The sequence below is a fragment of the Stenella coeruleoalba genome (assembly GCF_951394435.1).
Source record: "Stenella coeruleoalba genome assembly, chromosome: 8".
Taxonomy (NCBI): Eukaryota; Metazoa; Chordata; class Mammalia; order Artiodactyla; family Delphinidae; genus Stenella; species Stenella coeruleoalba.
In genome coordinates, this window is record NC_137154.1 from 44,540,587 (window position 1) to 44,559,816 (window position 19,230).

Genomic DNA, 19,230 nt, shown 5'->3' on the forward strand with positions numbered 1-19,230 from the left:
CAAACTGATGTAGAAAGTAGTGAAGCACTAAGATTCTTTTAAGCATGGTAGTAATATGCTGGGGAAAAAAAGTGTTTTAAGGAAGACTAATATGAGTATACAGCATAGAGGGAAAAGACTATAGAACAACCAGAATTTTTCAATAATTCAGGAGGAACAGTTACTAAGGCCTACATTAGCATGCAAGCAATGACACTGTAGGAAAGCAGATGTATGTAGGAAGAAGATGATTTAGAGGGAAGTAACACTGGGACTCAATAATAAATTGAATGTTATACCTGATCAAAGTTTCTAGTATAGAAGAATAGTGGAATCCTTGGCAAAACTAAAATAGTTGTGAAGCAGTTGGATAATCAATATTATTGACAATAAAGTAACTGACATTAAGTAATTACTACATCAGGGACTATGCTATGGGCTTTATATATATTATCTCATTTAATCTTTACAACAACTCTGTAAATACAGTTATTCCCATTTTATAGATTCAGAAACTAAGAAGAGAGAGTAGTTAAACTTGCCCAAAGTCACACAGTAAGTGGTAGAGAAGATATTTGAACTAGCTGGTCTGCTCCTTTTCCTTGTAATAGGAAGATGGTCAGTTAATACTGAGTCTGTTGAATTTGAATAAATAACAACAAAAAAAGAAAAATGGCTATAGAGGCCACACAGGAACATAAATGAGTGAATAAAGTCAGATTTCACTATGGTGGAATGAAGAGAAAACATCTAGATGAGGCAGTCACTACTCAGCTATACTTGAATGTTGCCCTTTTGGAATTTCAGGCCCAGTATTGCCATATTTTAAGATTTTTCATGAAAAGATGGAAATCTAGATTTGTATGTAAAATCTCCTAAAATTTCAATGTCAACTAATTCAAATGTTTAAAACTACTGTATGGCCTAGACTAAATATGGCTGCAAGTTTGTATCTCTGATAAATAGGCTGTTAGAAACTCAGAATTGAAGACAGTAAGAGATCTGGGCTGGAGATGTATGATTGGGGAACCCTTAAGCACAGAGAAGATAATAACCAGCATTTGACATTATTAATTAAACTAATGCAAATATCTATAAGTTAACAAGTCAGTCAGTACTCTAAGAGCTTCACAATCCTTAGAAAACTGACATAAAATGTAAGTGTTAAAATGAGCAGATTGAAGTGGGTGTATTTAAAATTCAATTTTCTATAAACTAAAAGCTAAATTCCAGATGACTTGAATTTTCATACATCCATGATGTGATGGAAATATTTCAAAATGTGAATATCTGCGCCGCCCACTGATTGAAAAGTAATTGAAAGATTGTGTTTTATCCGTATTTCTACTTTATTGCTCTTAGCCCAATTTCTCACATACACTCATACCTGCAAAGCCCATAGCATAGGGGGTTCACAATTAGCAAAAATTATATAAAACCTCTTTTATTTTTAATTATTGAGTTTCAAGTTCCTCAATTAGAAGACCATCCAGGTTTTATGATTCAGTAAATACTCTCTTTGAAGTCTAACCTAGAATAGTTTTTGAACACTATTCTTTCTATCAGATTAATGTATTATCAATCATGAAGAATGTAAGCCAGTTATGTCAAAATATCACATATATATGAAAGCTTCTTTGCAAACTGTAAAGCCCTACAGAAATTATTTTAAAATATTATTCTGCTGTTATTTTTGAAGCTAAAAGGGTCCTGAAATTACAAAGTTGTACTTCTTGTATTTGAAACACAATTTTTGCCTTTCCTAAAAATATAGTTTCCTTTTTTAAAAAAATTTTTTTTACATGTAACTAACTCCAAGGGTGAGAATATCTTTTCAGTTGTTAAAGTTCAAGTGAACTTGACTTGATAGCAATAATTTTAGAAAAATATAATAATGAGGGGGAATGATCAGCCTAATACACTGGCAAAGAGCTAAAGATCCTGGAATTGTGTTAGAAACCTTCAGGGCCCACCACACCCTTCAACAATCAGGTGTAAATGTCCTAGGAAAAACTGGCACCTCGGTTGAAAATCGTATTGAGGAGTAGGTACTTTCAACCCCAAAGCTGTTGACATGTCAAACAGGTTTGAATCCTTGGAAATCCTGCCCTTTGTTGGACACTTTCTTTAAACGTCATCCACGTTAAAACACCCCTCCACACACACACAGTTTCTTCCTTTAGATTACACATTATATCAAGAACTATATTCAAGATGAAGATGGAGACATTTCTGTTAAGTATATGGAAATATGACTCCATTTTTGTATAGCTAAAATGTCGCATACGATGGAATACTTCATTTTACTGCAACTCTCCCTTAAAATATTAGCCGAGAAGTATAAATAGTGCAACCTGCCGGCTTTGAAAAGCCTAATCCTATTTGTTAGGATGGACCTTCTGTAAAATGGAAATATACGGCTGTCAGTCTTCAAAGTGCTTAAAAAACAAACAAATCAGGAGCTGGCAATTGAAATCCTCCAGACTCCCGCCCTCCGCAAACACTTCTTCCAAAGAATTCTGGTATATTCTAGGTCTTCCTCCGTGACCGCTGGCAGGACATTCCTTTGGGAAAAGCTGCTTCTTTAGTGAGGTACAAAGACAATAAACCCCTTCCTTTCATCCCTTTCTCATTCACTCAGCAGGGGGTGGAATCAATAGGGAACTGAATGAAGCTCTTTTAACGCTTGGAGATGAATCGTCTTTTCTCCTGAACTCTACTCTCCCGGCTCCCCGACCTAAAGGCTGCCGAAGCCGAGCACCTGGAGACCAACGATTCCCGGCGCAGCGCCGCGGGGGCGCCAGGCCTTAGCCCTACAGGCCCGTCCCAGGGAGGCCCAGCCTGCGAGGGGCAATCTCGGCTCCTCGGGGGCGCTAGGAAAAGCAGAGCTCGCACACGCCAAGGACAGGGTCGGGTGGAAGGGCGAGCTTCCTTCCCACATTCCCGGTGAGAAAACGAGGTAGAGGGGCTGGGGGGCTGTATATCTCGAGCATGGGATACAGGCTCCAGGAACAAAGAGACAGGAGGAAGACAAGGCAGCCACACCGACGCAGACTCAAAGGGCTCTAGGACTTTACGCAAATGGGCAGCAACCCGACGATGCTCAGTTCCCCTTACGCCACTGGCCTGGCCTCAGAGCCTTCGCGAATATGGCTTTGCGCACTGCGGAGGGGCTGCGCCGCAACCGAGCTTGGCCCTGTGGCTCCTCCCCGCCGCCCTGCGCTGATTGGCGGCAGACAGAAGCCGGGTCGCTGATTGGGTGGCAAAGGAGCCATTCGGGGCGGCTCTGGTGGGTTCGGCTGCCCTAGAGTGATAAGTTCGGGTTCAGACACGCCTCAGCGCCAGCAGCGAGTCGGAGCTCTATGGAGGTGGCGGCGAGAATCGGGCGGTGGCTGCAGCAGCGACTGTTTTGAGCTGAGAGTTTCAAGCCAGTCCCGACTCCTTCCTCCCCCTTCCCTCCCCCTTTTTTGTTTTCCGTTCCCCTCCCCCTCCCTTCCCCGCCCGTCCCCGACGACCGGATCCTGAGGAGGCAGCTGCAGCGGCAGCTGCTGAGTTCTCGGTGAAGGTGAGTGGAGCCGCTGCCGCCGGCGCCGCCGCCGAGTGAAGCGCTCTAAGATGGCCGCCGCCCCTGCCCGCTTCTTCTCGAGCGGTACAAAATGGCGGTCGCAGGCGGAACCGGGCGGGGCGACCCCTTTCTAGTGTTTCCTCCGCGCTTCGGGCACCTGAAAATTCTTCCCCTTTGTTCTCCCTTCCCGTTGCTGACGGAGTAGAAGGAACTTGGCGGCCCCCGGACGTCTTTGTGGTTGTCGGTGGCCGTCCCCCGCGGAGCCGGAGCCCGGGCGCGGGTGTGCTCCGACGGGGAGAGCGTGGCGGGGCGGTGCGAGCTGGGGGGGAGGGACGCGGGCCGGCGGGGAGGGCCCGGCCGTTGGCGCGGGACCAGCCGAGGCGGAGGAGTCCCGGAGCCCGGCCTCCCGGCGGGGAGGAGGTGTATGAGGCCCGGGGCCGGCGGGGAGCGGCCGGGCTGCCCTTGGTGGAGAAGCGAAGGGCCTGCCTGGCGAGCCCTGCCTGCGACGGGAGAGGGGAGGGAAGCGAGGGTTTTTGAGTTTTTGTCGGGTGGGGAGGGAGCAGCGAGGCGGCTGTCAGTTCCTCGGGGATTTATGGGTGGGAGGGGGCCGCTGGAGGCGGCGGGTGGGAAGGCGGCCGCCTTCCTGCCTGAGAACAAAGAGCCGGGCCGCGGGGGCGGCCTCCACTCCTCCCCGAGGCTTGCCCACGGCGGCTTCGCGAGAGGCTGTCGGAAGCACTTCCCTAACTCGGGCCTGGGTGGGAGGAATCCACTGCTCTTTTGTTCCCAGGAAAGGAAAAAATGGGGCGGAGGTTCCTGCTGCCATGTTGTGGTCCCGGTCTTCTGACGGGCCCTGTGCGCCCAGTTAAGAGTGAACAGTGGGGAAAGCCGTCTTCAGTTACCCCTTAGTGTAGTGTAGTTCGTTGTTGAGGCAGTGAAAACTTAAAACTGTTTTCCCAGGACGTGCCCGTCTTGTTAAGAGTTAGATTGTCTATTACTGATCTCAGTGCCCAGCTGTAAAGGAGGTAGAATGTGGCTTTCTTAAGGATTGGTTCTTAGCATTTGAGAGGTTCTTACATTTCTATGTAGGCACTTCCTTGCGTTCTTGAACACGAGAATTTCCAGGTGGTAAACAAAATAAAATTTTATTGTCCATTTGTGTTTCGAGTACATTCTATTTTAGTCTTAAGAGATCTGCAATGCAGTGTAAGGTCAATCAACTGCAGTGTCAGGCTCTGAAATAAATTGTAATTGAAGCGGGTTTACAGATTTGTATGATAGTGTCTAATTTTGGTACTCTTTCTCATTCTAGGTTTTTCATTTCTCCCATCCCCTTCCCTCCCCACCCCATCCATTAATATTATTCTTTTGAAGATTCTTCGTTGTCAAGCCGCCAAAGTGGAGAGTGCGATTGCAGAAGGGGGTGCTTCTCGTTTCAGGTATGTGTAGATTTATTTTGGCAATTATTGTGACAAGACTAATCACAAAACCAAAGGAATAACCACACCAAGTAATTCTGATTTAATTGTGCTGCAGGTTTAATTTATAATGTGCAGTGTACATTTTTTTTAAAGCCCTAAAATTGTCATTGTTTTCTATTTACTATCTGAAGAATAAATGTAATTAATTACTTGGGTTTCCATTGGGCCTAAGTTCAGTCTTCATCTGTGGTGTCATTACTGAAATGCAGAATAATTAAAGAGATCCTTTATCTTTTTTGAGGGAAATATACTTGGAGTATACTTTTTTTTTTTTAAAAAAGTTTTTCTGTTAAATAGTGCTTCTTCGGGCGGAGGAGGAAGTAGGGGTGCACCTCAGCACTATCCCAAGACTGCTGGCAACAGGTATAGTAAACATGTGAAAAGAATGACTTCTGTAAATAACAGATTTAGGTTAATGATGTTTCTAATGCATTACAGCATAGTTAATAAGGCATTAGGAATCCTATCTTAACGGGTATGATTTCTGTTACATGTCCTAAAATTAGAATATCAGTTCTTAATTATTTCTTAGCCAAACCATCTAATATGAGTTGATATTCTCAACTGCTATTTTATCCTGTTACACTTCGGATTACTTTCACTGATGTTGTTTCTGAAGCCAGCCATTATTGTCCATTACTAAATTGTGGTAGTAAATCTGTATGCGTATAACATGGTCATGAAACATTAGAAGATGTTGGTTCTTGTGGTGTGGCTCCTGGACCAGCAACACTGGCATCACCTGGGAGCTTAGAAATGCAAATTATCGGGCCTTACCCCAGACCCACTAAAGCAGAAACTGGGGTGGGCCTAGGAATCGTTTAACAAGCCCTTCAGGTGATTCTGATATGCAATATTGTTTGAGAACCACTGATTGTGAGTTGCTTAGTTGTAAGGGAAGTTGAGAAAAACCTAAACTGTTTTTTCTGTTTAGAAGGATTTCTGATCTGTATGACATTTGATATGTGAGTGGATGCTATGTTTCAAGTTGTCTTAATCTTTATTTTCCTAATTTTTTACTAGCGAGTTCCTGGGGAAAACCCCAGGGCAAAACGCTCAGAAATGGATTCCTGCACGAAGCACTAGACGAGATGACAACTCCGCAGCAAACAACTCCGCAAATGAAAAAGAACGACATGATGCAATCTTCAGGAAAGTAAGAGGGTAAGTTTATTGGGGCTGTTTTGTCCTTTAAATAAAAGGAGGGAAGAAATGGATTAACTGTGTTTCTTTTGTGTGTGTGCTATATTACTTAGAAGGCAATGTTCATGCCCTAAGTCTATTTTAATGAATGCCAGTGTTGACAGTTTTAAGCTGAAAATTGACACATCAGTGTTTTGGGGCTCAGTTAGTTGCTTTCAGTCATTGGGTTAAAATGCACAAGCCCATTGTGCTGACATTTCCTATGCCTGCTGTGTACCTAGTGATGCACAGAACATAACGGTTTTAGCTCCTGGATCTAGCCTTGGTTTTGAGGATGAGTTTCTTGTCCAACAGCTGGGGACCCTCCAATTAGGTAGATATATTTTAAATAACAGGTTTATTTCAACTTTGGTTAGATGGGTTAAGAAGAACATGGCTTGATATTAAAGGGGAAAGTGATGGGGAAAAAAATGAACATAATTTAAAGGCGATTTTTCAACTAAATAATTCCTTGTGTGTTGGCTGATACCTAGTCTGAATCCTCTTTTCCTAGCATACTAAATAAGCTTACTCCTGAGAAGTTTGACAAGCTATGCCTTGAGCTCCTCAATGTGGGTGTAGAGTCTAAACTCATCCTTAAAGGGGTCATACTGCTGGTAAGTTAAATAAGTTGGCTTAATAACCGAAAGGGAGAGGAAAAGATTTAACCCAGGTTGGGGTGTGTGTGTGTGTGTTGTTGTTTTTTACATTTGCATTATTGCTTAAAACTGAGGTGTGAGTTACACATTAGATGTATGTATCTCTGCACACTGGTGGGGTTTTTTTTTTTTTTTTTTTAAGAAAAGCACTAACTTTTAATGGTATCAGACTTAAGAGGTCATTTTAAATTGTATGTGTTGTGTTGCAGGGTTAATTGGGTTATTAGGCTATTAAGGGGGGTTTTGCTTTGTTTTTCCTTATGTGAAAAATGCCATATTTTGGTTTTGGAAATGAGTTTTATGATAGTTGATGTGATTCTAGCATCTGTTTATAGTTTTTCCAAGATAATTTCAACTCCTGAGGGGGGAGGGTTTTGCTAATATGAGATCTGTGTAATTAGACTTCTTTGGTACACTGCAATAGCTTACAAAATGTAAGTGCTTATATTTTTCTAGGCTGTGTACTAAAGCACTTTACATGCCTCACCTGATTTAGTGTACACAATAAGCCTTACACAAGAGAGATGTTCTTATTCCCAGGTTACGGATGAGGCATAGAGAATTTGTCAGAAATTTGTGAGATTCAAGATCCTTAAGACTACAAGGAAGTATTAAGTTATAAAGAAAGGTTTTTTTCAAGAGTTGTCATATTTAGTTTTAAAAAGTCATTTATTTCAGATTGTGGACAAAGCCCTAGAAGAGCCAAAGTATAGCTCACTGTATGCTCAGCTATGTCTGCGATTGGCAGAAGATGCACCAAACTTTGATGGCCCAGCAGCAGAGGGTCAGCCAGGACAGAAGCAAAGCACAGTAAGTGGTAGTGTTTGCTTGCTTATTTAAAGTTGATCTGAAAGGTTTCATTAGCAAGCCCTGACAAAAGCGTCTTTTGTTTCCAATAGACATTCAGACGCCTCCTAATTTCCAAATTACAAGATGAATTTGAAAACCGAACCAGAAATGTTGATGGTGAGAATTTGTTTGGTACTATGTAGTACTGTATATGTTCAACTTAATTCTGAATGTTGACTTTATTCTTTCTTATTTCAGTCTATGATAAGCGTGAAAATCCCCTCCTCCCCGAGGAGGAGGAACAGAGAGCCATTGCTAAGATCAAGATGTTGGGGAACATCAAATTCATTGGAGAACTTGGAAAGCTTGATCTTATTCATGAATCTATCCTTCATAAGTGCATCAAAACAGTAAGTATGAGTGGGAATGTAAGCTTATATTAATCACTGGGTACATCGTTATTTGGGGGAAATGGGTCAATTATAATTTATAACTTTGCCATTTGAGAGTATTGGTAGGCTAAATATTTTAGATTGCCAGCAAAATTGTTATTTAAATGTTGTAAATATGCAGTATGTTTTGCGAGGTAGGGGTAGAACTGATTGCCTACCTATGTGTAAGTTGCTCAGTTTGGAGGGATGTCTTCAACAGAAACCAGATAAAGAGTTCTATACTAGACACTGTAGGAACTATGAGTCAATGCAAACTTAAGGGAAAGTGCTACATCTAAACCAAGAAGGATTTATTTTTATTTTTTTAATTATTTTTATTTATTTATTTTTGGCTGTGTCGGGTCTTTGTTGCTGTGTGCGGGCTTTCTCTAGTTGGGGTGAGCAGGGGCTACTCTTCATAGAGGTGTGCAGGCTTTTCATTGCGGTGGCTTCTCTTGTTGCAGACCACACGCTCTAGGCACTTGGGCTTCAGTAGTTGTGGCTTTAGGGTTCTAGAGCGCAAGCTCAGTAGTTGTGGCGCATGGGCTTAGTTGCTCCGCGGCATGTGGGATCTTCCCAGACCAGGGCTCGAACCCTTGTCCCCTGCATTGGCAGGCGGATTCTTAACCACTGCGCCACCAGGGAAGCCCCCCAAGAAGGATTTATAAACATGTGACATTTGTTTCTTTTGGTAGCTTTTGGAAAAAAAGAAGAGAGTCCAACTCAAAGATATGGGAGAGGATTTGGAGTGCCTCTGTCAGATAATGAGGACAGTGGGACCTAGGTTAGACCATGAACGAGCCAAGGTATGTGTGTTGCTGACAGAAACAGTGTAAGCTTGTCTTGATATTATTCAAATCAAACCTATTTTTGTGATATAGATAGCTATTAGTCATTAACCTTGATAATACTTAGAAGCCTTAAATAGTATACATTTGCCTTTAGCGTTTTCTTCTAAAAGTGGTTTTTTTCTTTTTTCTTTCAGTCCTTAATGGATCAGTACTTTGCCCGAATGTGCTCCTTGATGTTAAGTAAGGAATTGCCAGCGAGGATTCGTTTCCTGCTGCAGGTAAAACTGGTTTCTTTAGGTATGCTGACTTTCTGTTTAGGAATATTAAAATAATACTTAATAAAACTCTTTATATTAAAGGATACCGTAGAGTTGAGAGAACACCATTGGGTTCCTCGCAAGGCTTTTCTTGACAATGGACCAAAGACGATCAATCAAATCCGTCAAGATGCAGTAAAAGTAAGTTTTGCTTTGTTTTTAATCAAGTGGGTTTTAAGTTTATAATAGCACTAAGACGACCTTAAACTTTTTGAGACTGTCTCATCTTACCAGTAGAGCTTAATGTTTATGGTGTCTTGTATGCCCTTTTGAGAGAAGAAGTTGTTTATAGAAATTATATAAATAGCACTCTTTATAGTCCAGGGAAGTATTTCTAGTTTTCCCAATAGAAGAAGTTTAGTTTTATGTAAAACCGTGTTCAGAAATAAGTGTTTATTCACTTTATTTCTGAAGGATCTAGGAGTGTTTATTCCTGCTCCTATGGCTCAAGGGATGAGAAGTGACTTCTTTCTGGAGGGACCGTTCATGCCACCCAGGATGAAAATGGATAGGGACCCACTTGGAGGACTTGCTGATATGTTTGGACAAATGCCAGGTGATTTTGAACAAAATAGTGGTTTGGTTACATTAAAAACTGAGTTTTAACATTTTAATAGTAAAGAGTTCTTCATGTCTGTATTTTAAGGTAGCGGAATTGGTACTGGTCCAGGAGTTATCCAGGATAGATTTTCACCCACCATGGGGCGTCATCGTTCAAATCAACTCTTCAATGGCCATGGGGGACACATCATGCCTCCCACACAATCGCAGTTTGGGGAGATGGGAGGCAAGTTTATGAAAAGCCAGGTAAGAAAACATTTAAGGATGTTTAGGCAACAGGTATTAAATCTTGGAATGTATATGAATAGATTTGCTTTTTTAAAAGGACAGATATTTCAGGTCTAGGAAACCGAAAAACAATGTGTCTTTTTCTAAACCAAATTTATATGTGTGACAGTTATTTCAAACTGGGTAAAATGCTTATCCTTGAGATTAGTAAAGTATTAGTAAAGTCACATCGCTTTATGTAAGTTAGGTTAGATATTTATTCTTCCTGTTTCACCTTTTACTTTCTCTGGGCAAATTCAGTTAAGCTTTTCTATGGCTTGGCCTCATCCCTTTGGTACTTGATTACCATAATTTGTGGACCCCTTTTTATCTAGACTTTCTTTCTCTCTTTCTGAAATAGGGGCTAAGCCAGCTCTACCATAACCAGAGTCAGGGACTCTTATCCCAGCTGCAAGGACAGTCGAAGGATATGCCACCTCGGTTTTCTAAGAAAGGACAGCTTAATGCAGATGAGGTACACTTGCCTATGTTACTTATATACCATAGTTTGTCGATTCAGAAATCTATTGCCCGATGATTATAAAAAGACGCGTTATTAAGAGGACTTAATGCTGGAATCCTTTACCTTCTTTCTCTTTTTTCTGTACTATTTTTTCTTTCTTTGGATGTCCAGCATCCTATGAGTGAAGATTATGAGATATGAGGGCAAATGTCTTAAAAGTCTTCAGTTAGAGCAAGGAAAATGGTTGATGAGATTTTTATTGTGACTTCCCAGCAAATAGAATGACTTAGAATAAAGTAAAATGTTTTCTAAACTTTTAATTAAATTTTCTGGGTTTTAATATTTTAGTGATGCTAATCCTTCGAGAATTCTGGTATAAGATTTATAACAGTATTTTATTTTTGTGTGCATCAGATCTTTAGTTTTCTTGCCAGAAATTAAACCTAATAACATGGAGTAACCTGTTTAGTTATTTAAGATACTTAAATTTCTGCCATAGATTCTATCATGCTTGTGTATGCTGAATTAACTTTAGGATGTTGGAGTGTTGCATTCAATATGTTAGCTAACTGCTTGTTAACTTGGATATCTGTTCTGATTTGTTCGCAATTCTAGATTAGCCTGAGGCCTGCTCAGTCTTTCCTAATGAATAAAAATCAAGTGCCAAAGCTTCAGCCCCAGATAACTATGATTCCTCCCAGTGCACAACCACCGCGCACTCAAACACCACCTCTGGGACAGGTATGCACTGCAGCATGACAGTGTTTTCTGTCATTCCAGTACTTTCTGAAGATGTCTGAAGGCTGCTTTTTAATGTCTTCTCTCTTAACTTCATAAGCTCCTTTTTAGTAATAAAAAAATATTAAACATTCATATCTACCATTTTGCTGTTTTTTAGACACCTCAGCTTGGTCTCAAAACTAATCCACCACTTATTCAGGAAAAGCCTGCCAAGACCAGTAAAAAGCCACCACCGTCAAAGGAAGAACTGCTTAAATTGACCGTAAGTCTCAAATAATCCCATAGTCTGGTTCATGGAGTGTATTTGAGATAGGAAAACTCTAAAGATATTTGGACTTTGTTCTTTTCAGGAAACTGTTGTAACCGAATATCTGAATAGTGGAAATGCAAACGAAGCTGTCAATGGTGTAAGAGAGATGAGGGCTCCTAAACACTTTCTCCCCGAGATGTTAAGCAAAGTAATCATCCTGTCACTAGACAGAAGTGATGAAGATAAAGAAAAAGCAAGTTCTTTGATCAGTTTACTCAAACAGGAGGGGATAGCCACAAGTGACAACTTCATGCAGGTAGAATACTTTCCGGATTCCATAAGAACTCTTGCCTTTCAAATTTGGAAACTAATAAAACTGACTGTTATATATTCCTTCTAAGGCTTTCCTGAATGTATTGGACCAGTGCCCCAAACTGGAGGTTGACATCCCCTTGGTGAAATCATATTTAGCACAGTTTGCAGCTCGTGCTATTATTTCGGAGCTGGTGAGCATTTCAGAACTAGCTCAACCACTGGAAAGTGGCACCCATTTTCCTCTCTTCTTACTTTGTCTTCAGCAATTAGCTAAATTACAAGATCGAGAATGGTTAACAGAGCTTTTCCAACAAAGCAAGGTCAATATGCAGAAAATGCTCCCAGGTAAGAGAATGCTGGGGATTTTTTTTGTTTATTTTTAATACTAAATCTGGGGATTCCTTAGTACCCTGAGTGAATTTATATAGGTCAGTGTGATTATCCTGTCCAGATAACAATAAGCATTCCCACAGACAGACTTTGTCTTTATAAAAAGAAGAGGTTATTATGATTTAACTATTTTCATTTGGTCCAAATACTGGGTTTCCTTTGCTAGGTTAGTTCCTTATTATTTTACATGAATCTTGTGCATTTGGAAAATCATTTGTAGAGCAGTTTTCTAGACCAACATAGGTAAAATGAACTACCTGATGATGGGAATGGCTTTGTCTCTTCAGAAATTGATCAGAATAAGGACCGCATGTTGGAGATCTTGGAAGGAAAGGGACTGAGTTTCTTATTCCCACTCCTCAAATTGGAGAAGGAACTGTTAAAGCAAATAAAGTTGGATCCATCTCCTCAAACCATATATAAGTGGATTAAAGATAACATCTCTCCCAAACTTCATGTAGATAAAGGATTTGTGAACATCTTAATGACTAGGTAAGATAACAGAGTTGTGGTTTTCTACATTTAGTAGAGAGTAAACCTGTGTTTTGTTTCCTAGAAAAAAGTCTACAAGGCAAGGGACTAAGAATTGTCTGTTTCTTGAGCTAGAAAATTCACTTTGAGGTTCTAACAAGACCTCTTTCTGTGCAGCTTCTTACAGTACATTTCTAGTGAAGTAAACCCACCCAGTGATGAAACAGATTCTTCCTCTGCTCCTTCCAAAGAACAGTTAGAGCAGGAAAAACAACTGCTTCTTTCCTTCAAGCCAGTAATGCAGAAATTCCTTCATGATCACGTTGATCTACAAGTCAGTGCCCTCTATGCTCTTCAGGTGCACTGCTACAATAGCAACTTCCCAAAAGGTGAGAGGACCAACATCAGAAGAATGATGAGTGAGGGGCAATTCTTAAACAGCACACTAAATAATGGGGTTACATTTTGTCTTTTAGGCATGTTACTCCGCTTTTTTGTTCACTTCTATGACATGGAGATTATTGAAGAAGAAGCTTTCTTGGCTTGGAAAGAAGACATAACCCAAGAGTTTCCAGGGAAAGGCAAGGCTTTGTTCCAGGTAAATCTTGAGAGAAATTTGGTTTGCTTTTTCCAGTTGGTATTGTTTTATAATAAGCCTTTTAAAATTGAAATACAAGCAAAATAGTCCTGGTAATTTGTACATACATGTGATTCTTCACTATTAAAAGCTGTGGTAGGGCTTCCCTGGTGGCGCAGTGGTTGAGAGTCTGCCTGCTGATGCAGGGGACACGAGTTCGTGCCCTGGTCCGGGAGGATCCCACATGCCGCGGAGCGGCTGGGCCCGTGAGCCATGGCCACTGGGCCTGCGCGTCCGGAGCCTGTGCTCCGCAACGGGAGAGACCACAACAGTGAGAGGCCCGCGTACCGCAAAGGGGAAAAAAAAAAAAAAAGCTGTGGTAAAGCAGGCAGTAAGCAAAATGAAGTAAAGCTATGAAATAAAAGGCTTCAATCCTAGTAGTGTCTAAGCTGTTAGATCAGAGGTGGCTAACATTTTTTAGAAGTAAAGCTACTTATAAAGATAGGGTGATTGTACACGATTGGATTGAGACTTTTTTTTTTGCGGTATGCGGGCCTCTCACTGTTGTGGCCTGTCCCGTTGCGGAGCACAGGCTCCGGACGTGCAGGCTCAGTGGCCATGGCTCACGGGCCCAGCTGCTCTGCGGCATGTGGGATCTTCCCGGACCAGGGAATGAACCCGTGTCCCCTGCATCAGCAGGCGGACTCTCAACCACTGTGCCACCAGGGAAGCCCCTGAGCCATTTTTTTTAACTGTCAGTAAACATGAGATTGTTTCTGATTTCTCATACCATGATTTTTTATCTTACTTAGTGGAGTAGAATTCTAGCCATGGGGAAGAACTTGTATGTCAGGGGATTCCACAGCATACGTTAATCATCTGGAAAGTAATTTAAAAGGAAGTTCCAGGTCTGATCCTAGACATTCTGATTTAGTAGGCTAGTGTGTGTTACACAACCCAGGTGATTCTCATACTATTTTTCTAGGGGCCAGGCTTTGAGAAATGCTGGTCTATGGTATCTTTATTCCTAAGGTTCAGGAACTAGTTTCATGAGGATTATCCTCACAGCATTTGTCCGCAGTCTTGTCCTTGGGGAATCTGATCCTACAGGTCCGGGGTGGGGCTGGAGATCTACTGCTCCGAATCTTCTTTGTTGTCCTGTGTACCTTTCCACCCCCGCCACACACACACCGCATTGCTTATGTATTTAAGTTTGGGAGGAGCCACTGTCCCATATTAAAACAGTCCTGAAGTGTAATGGAGTGGTGTCAAAGAACGACACCCAAGTTGACGGTTCCTAAGCAGCTTGTAATCCCAAATCCAAATAATAAGCCATTTTTTTTTAAACATCTTTATTGGAATATAATTGCTTTACAGTGTTGTGTTAGTTTCTGCTGTATAACAAAGTGAATTAGCTATATGTATACGTATATCCCCATATCCCCTCCCTCTTGTGTCTCCCTCCCACCCTCCTTATCCCACCCCTCTAGGTGGACACAAAGCACCAAGCCAATCTCCCTGTGCTATGCGGCTCCTTCCCACTAGCTAGCTATTTTACGTTTAGTGTATATACGTCAGTTCTACTCTCTCACTTCATCCCAGCTTACCCTTCCCACTGTCTGTGTCCTCAAGTCCATTCTCTACGTCTGGGTCTTTATTCCTGTCCTTAAGCCATTCTTTAAAATAACTTACAGCTAATACACAAATGTAGGTTCTGAAGACTGTTTGCAATTACAAAATGTGTGGTACTGTCTAAAACTTTTGTCCTTAGGTAGGTTGTTTGTTCGATCTGGAATAAAAAATTCTGCTATTCTGTCTGTAAGTACTACTTATTTCATTAAATTACAAATTTACAGGTGAATCAGTGGCTAACCTGGCTAGAAACTGCTGAAGAAGAAGAATCAGAGGAAGAAGCTGACTAAAAGAACCAGCCAAAGCCTTAAATTGTGCAAAACATACTGTTGCTATGATGTAACTGCATTTGACCTAACCACTGCGAAAATTCATTCCGCTGTAATGTTTTCACAATATTTAAAGCAGAAGCACGTCAGTTAGGATTTCCTTCTGCATAAGGTTTTTTTGTAGTGTAATGTCTTAATCATAGTCTACCATCAAATATTTTAGGAGTATCTTTAATGTTTAGATAGTATATTAGCAGCATGCAATAATTACATCATAAGTTCTCAAGCAGAGGCAGTCTATTGCAAGGACCTTCTTTGCTGCCAGTTATCATAGGCTGTTTTAAGTTAGAAAACTGAATAGCAACACTGAATACTGTAGAAATGCACTTTGCTCAGTAATACTTGAGTTGTTGCAATATTTGATTATCCATTTGGTTGTTACAGAAAAATTCTTAACTGTAATTGATGGTTGTTGCCGTAATAGTATATTGCCTGTATTTCTACCTCTAGTAATGGGCTTTATGTGCTAGATTTTAATATCCTTGAGCCTGGGCAAGTGCACAAGTCTTTTTAAAAGAAACATGGTTTACTTGCACAAAACTGATCAGTTTTGAGAGATCGTAAATGCCCTTGAAGTGGTCTTTGTGGGTGTGAAACAAATGGTGAGAATTTGAATTGGTCCCTCTTATTATAGTATTGAAATTAAGTCTACTTAATTTATCAAGTCATGTTCATGCCCTGATTTTATATACTTGTATCTATCAATAAACATTGTGATACTTGATATAGTTGTGTGACTTTAAGTAGCACCTACAAATTTATGAAGAACTGATAGGTTTTGTTTTGAGATAGGTCTGTCTTAGGAACTTCTAATTCATAATCAGAAATTCACAATTTTCTGATTAGACAGAAAATTCAAGGTGGTTATTCCTCTTTAGGTCATGTTACTGGAAGTAACCAATATACGATTCCTGTAATCAAGGGCAGTGCTGAGAATCACAAGTCTTATGACTTCAAAGGGACGTTGCTAATGCATAACGACAAACGTGGTGACATTTATCTTTTCGTCACCATACTGAACTATGTGGTGAACTGAGAGGTTCATCACCCTCATGGTCAAGACAAGTGTAACAATCCTATCATCATTCTCAGTAATTGTAATTGTTCTGTTTCAAGGAAGGTTCCCCCTTGAAACCCCAGAGTAGCCCAGTAAAACTGGCTCCTTAATCCAACTGAAGCCCTGCATGGAGGTTTAAAATATATTTTCAGAAACCACTTAATAAGCATTTGCTCAAATTGCCCTTGTTAACCAGCTCTAGGAATGTGACAGTCCTAGGCAGGCTTTGGCTTGGGTAGGGGCTCTTGAAAGTGTTGCTGGAGTCCTGGTTGCTCGTCTTAGCTTCTAAGAGCAACCTGTACTTAGTTTGGGGGGAGCCTCTAGGCAGACAGTAATACACCATACTGCTAAATCTGATTGATAGAACCTTTGTCTTCAGTGTTGCACCTGCTTATTCTCTGAGAGGGGTGGTAGGTAAAACCAGTATTTGTGTCCTCTTGGCGTCAGAAGCTAGCTCTCCCTGTGCCCTAGCAGACCTCTTCATTCTAACATGATTCATAGCTTTTGGTGGATATTGTAAATACCATGAAATTAAAGCTAAGTGGAGACTTGTGTAAATTAACTTTAGATAGAATATCAAGCTGACTTTACTAGGCTGTAGAAATAAATGGCATTCCTGGCGCTCTGCCCAACCCTCCGCAAGGGGGAAACTGATTTTTAACCCAGCAAGTGTGGCCTCTTTTGTTAGAGAGGTGGGCCTTGGTTTCAGTTTACAGCCAGAATTCTCCCAATTCAGCTAGAGAATTGGGCCAAAGGAAGTCCCAGAGTTCGACGTGGTGTGTGGCGGCTTGTCAGAAGTCAGACCTGTGTCCCCCCAACCAGTGCTTCAAGAACAACTCAGATGCCCCTTAAAGAGCAACACCTCCCCACTCCCATCTTGTTCAAAAAACACTGAACAGGGTGTTTTACAACCTACCATACTATGGAATGACAATATTTGGATGTACTGGGCATGTGCCTTGTATGAAGGACATAATACTTTTAGTATCAGCACACTGTCTACACTAAGTCTACAGTGACGTATCTTAAAGATAAGATTCCGCATCTTCGGGCTTCCCTGGTGGCGCAGCGGTTGAGAATCTGCCTGCCAATGCAGGGGACATGGGTTCAAGCCCTGGTCTGGGAAGTTACCACATGTACCACATGCCGCGGAGCAACTAAGCCCGTGCATTACAACTACTGAGCCTGTGCGTCTGGAGCCTGTGCTCCGCAACGAGAGGCCGTGATAGTGAGAGGCCCGCGCACCGCGATGAAGAGTGACCCCCGCTTGCCACAACTAGAGAAAGCCCTCGCACAGAAACAAAGACCCAACACAGCCAATAAGTAAATACATTAATTAAAAAAAAAAAAAGATTCCACATCTTACCGCCGACGTCGGCTTTTCCTTAAAATACAGCAAAACAGGGTTGCCTTCATTTTGCCAGCTCTTTCCCCACCCCCCCAAACAGGCTGCACTTCACTCCTACACCAAAACTTAAGATCACCAGTAACTCCAGTGCTGCCTGTTATCCAGTATGTTTTGCTCATCTAGGAAGCATTTGACAGTAAATCACTCCTTGAGTGATTTTTCTTTTCAGGACACCTCTTAGTTTTCCTTCTTCCTCTCTGTTCCTTCTTAAGTCTCTAATGGCAAATGCCTGATGTCAAACCCAATGTCCAGTTATCAAATCTTGTTAATTCTTCCTTCAAAACATTAGAAATTGGACAACTCACCTCTTCAGCTGTGGCTCTCATTTCTCACCTAGATACCACACCACCCCAAACTGGATTCTCTGCTTGGCCCTTGCTCTCCTTTTAGTCTCCAACACAGCAGCCAGAGGAAGAGGAATCCTTCAAAACAAAACTCGCTTAGGACAAAATGCACCAAAATGACTTTCAACCTAGATTTTTAAGTGGAAATACTTAAAATTGATCTACACAGCCCTAGGTCTGATCTAGTCTCCCCTTCTCCCTGCCTCTACCCGCACCCTGTTTCTCGGGTTGTTTCCTGCCACTGGCTCTTGCTCATTCTGTTCCCACCACCCTGGCCTCTTTTGAGGTTCCTGGGACATGCCAAGCACTGGAGGTTTTCTGTTCCTGCTGCCCTCTGGAAAACTGGATGACTGGCTCTCTTCCCCTGTCAAGTCTTGGCTCAGATACCACCTTTATTAGTAAGGGCCACACCTGTCTACCATATTTTAAATGTAATGCTGAGCACATCCTTCAACTCTTTCCTGCTGTAGGTATCTCCACATCTACCATTGTTACGTGACGTGCTGCGTATTTGCAGTTGACTCCCTCCAGAATGTGCGGAGCATGACATTTTGACTGTCTCATTCACTGCTGGATCCCCAGAACTTGGTGCCTAGCATGCATAAGCACTCAAGTGTTTGTTAAACCAAATCACAAATTAGCAAATGATCCTACATGGCAGGATCTGGACATAGAAGAAAGGAGGAATGGAAAGAACTTGGACTTAAGCTGTAGATCTAGGGTTCATTCCTGTCACTTATTAGCAATGTGATCTTAGGCAAGATATTTCATTTCTGAGTTGATTTCTTTTGAAAACGGGGCTAATGTTTAAGGGTTGCCATGAGAACTAAATAAGGTGGTACGTGGAAAGTTACTAGCAGAGAGGCTCACACAGTAGTCCTCCGATGTATATGTGAACGACCTTAGCAGATTTTCCAAGACTTCTCGCCATGAGAACTGCTTCCAGCCTGAGCTTCCAATCGCCAGCTCAGTCCAGTGGGCATTTCTCAGTCTTCCTATTTGACCTATCAAAAGCATTCAACAGTTGACTCCTCTCTCTCCTATTTCGTTTGTTTTCCTCTCAGGCTTCTCCTTGGTCTCCTTTTACAGCTCTCTTTTGTTGCCTGGTTCATGAATGTTACTGTTCTGCTTTCCTCTCTCAACACTGTCACTCCTGTAGCTCCACTTACCACCTGTGTGCTGATGACATCTGTATCTTGAGTTCACACCTCTTTCCAAAACGTCAAACTTGTGC

At 41.7% G+C, this 19,230-nt stretch overlaps 1 protein-coding gene across 1 annotated transcript; it reads left to right on the forward strand.

Moving 5' to 3' along the window:
* Positions 1-3,128: 3,128 nt before the first annotated feature.
* Positions 3,129-15,902, forward strand: EIF4G2 (eukaryotic translation initiation factor 4 gamma 2; the record flags this gene model as incomplete). The annotated part of the gene is made up of 23 exons (XM_079929550.1): positions 3,129-3,272; positions 3,401-3,544; positions 4,916-4,980; positions 5,320-5,385; positions 6,046-6,186; positions 6,719-6,821; positions 7,542-7,673; positions 7,763-7,829; positions 7,911-8,062; positions 8,779-8,889; positions 9,069-9,152; positions 9,234-9,332; positions 9,606-9,747; positions 9,838-9,998; positions 10,381-10,494; positions 11,098-11,223; positions 11,381-11,485; positions 11,574-11,789; positions 11,875-12,133; positions 12,466-12,670; positions 12,827-13,038; positions 13,126-13,247; positions 15,083-15,902. The coding sequence occupies 23 exons, from the start codon at positions 3,129-3,131 to the stop codon at positions 15,146-15,148; spliced, it is 3,036 nt and encodes a 1,011-aa protein (XP_079785676.1). The 3' UTR covers positions 15,149-15,902.
* Between the last annotated feature and the right edge of the window lie 3,328 nt (positions 15,903-19,230).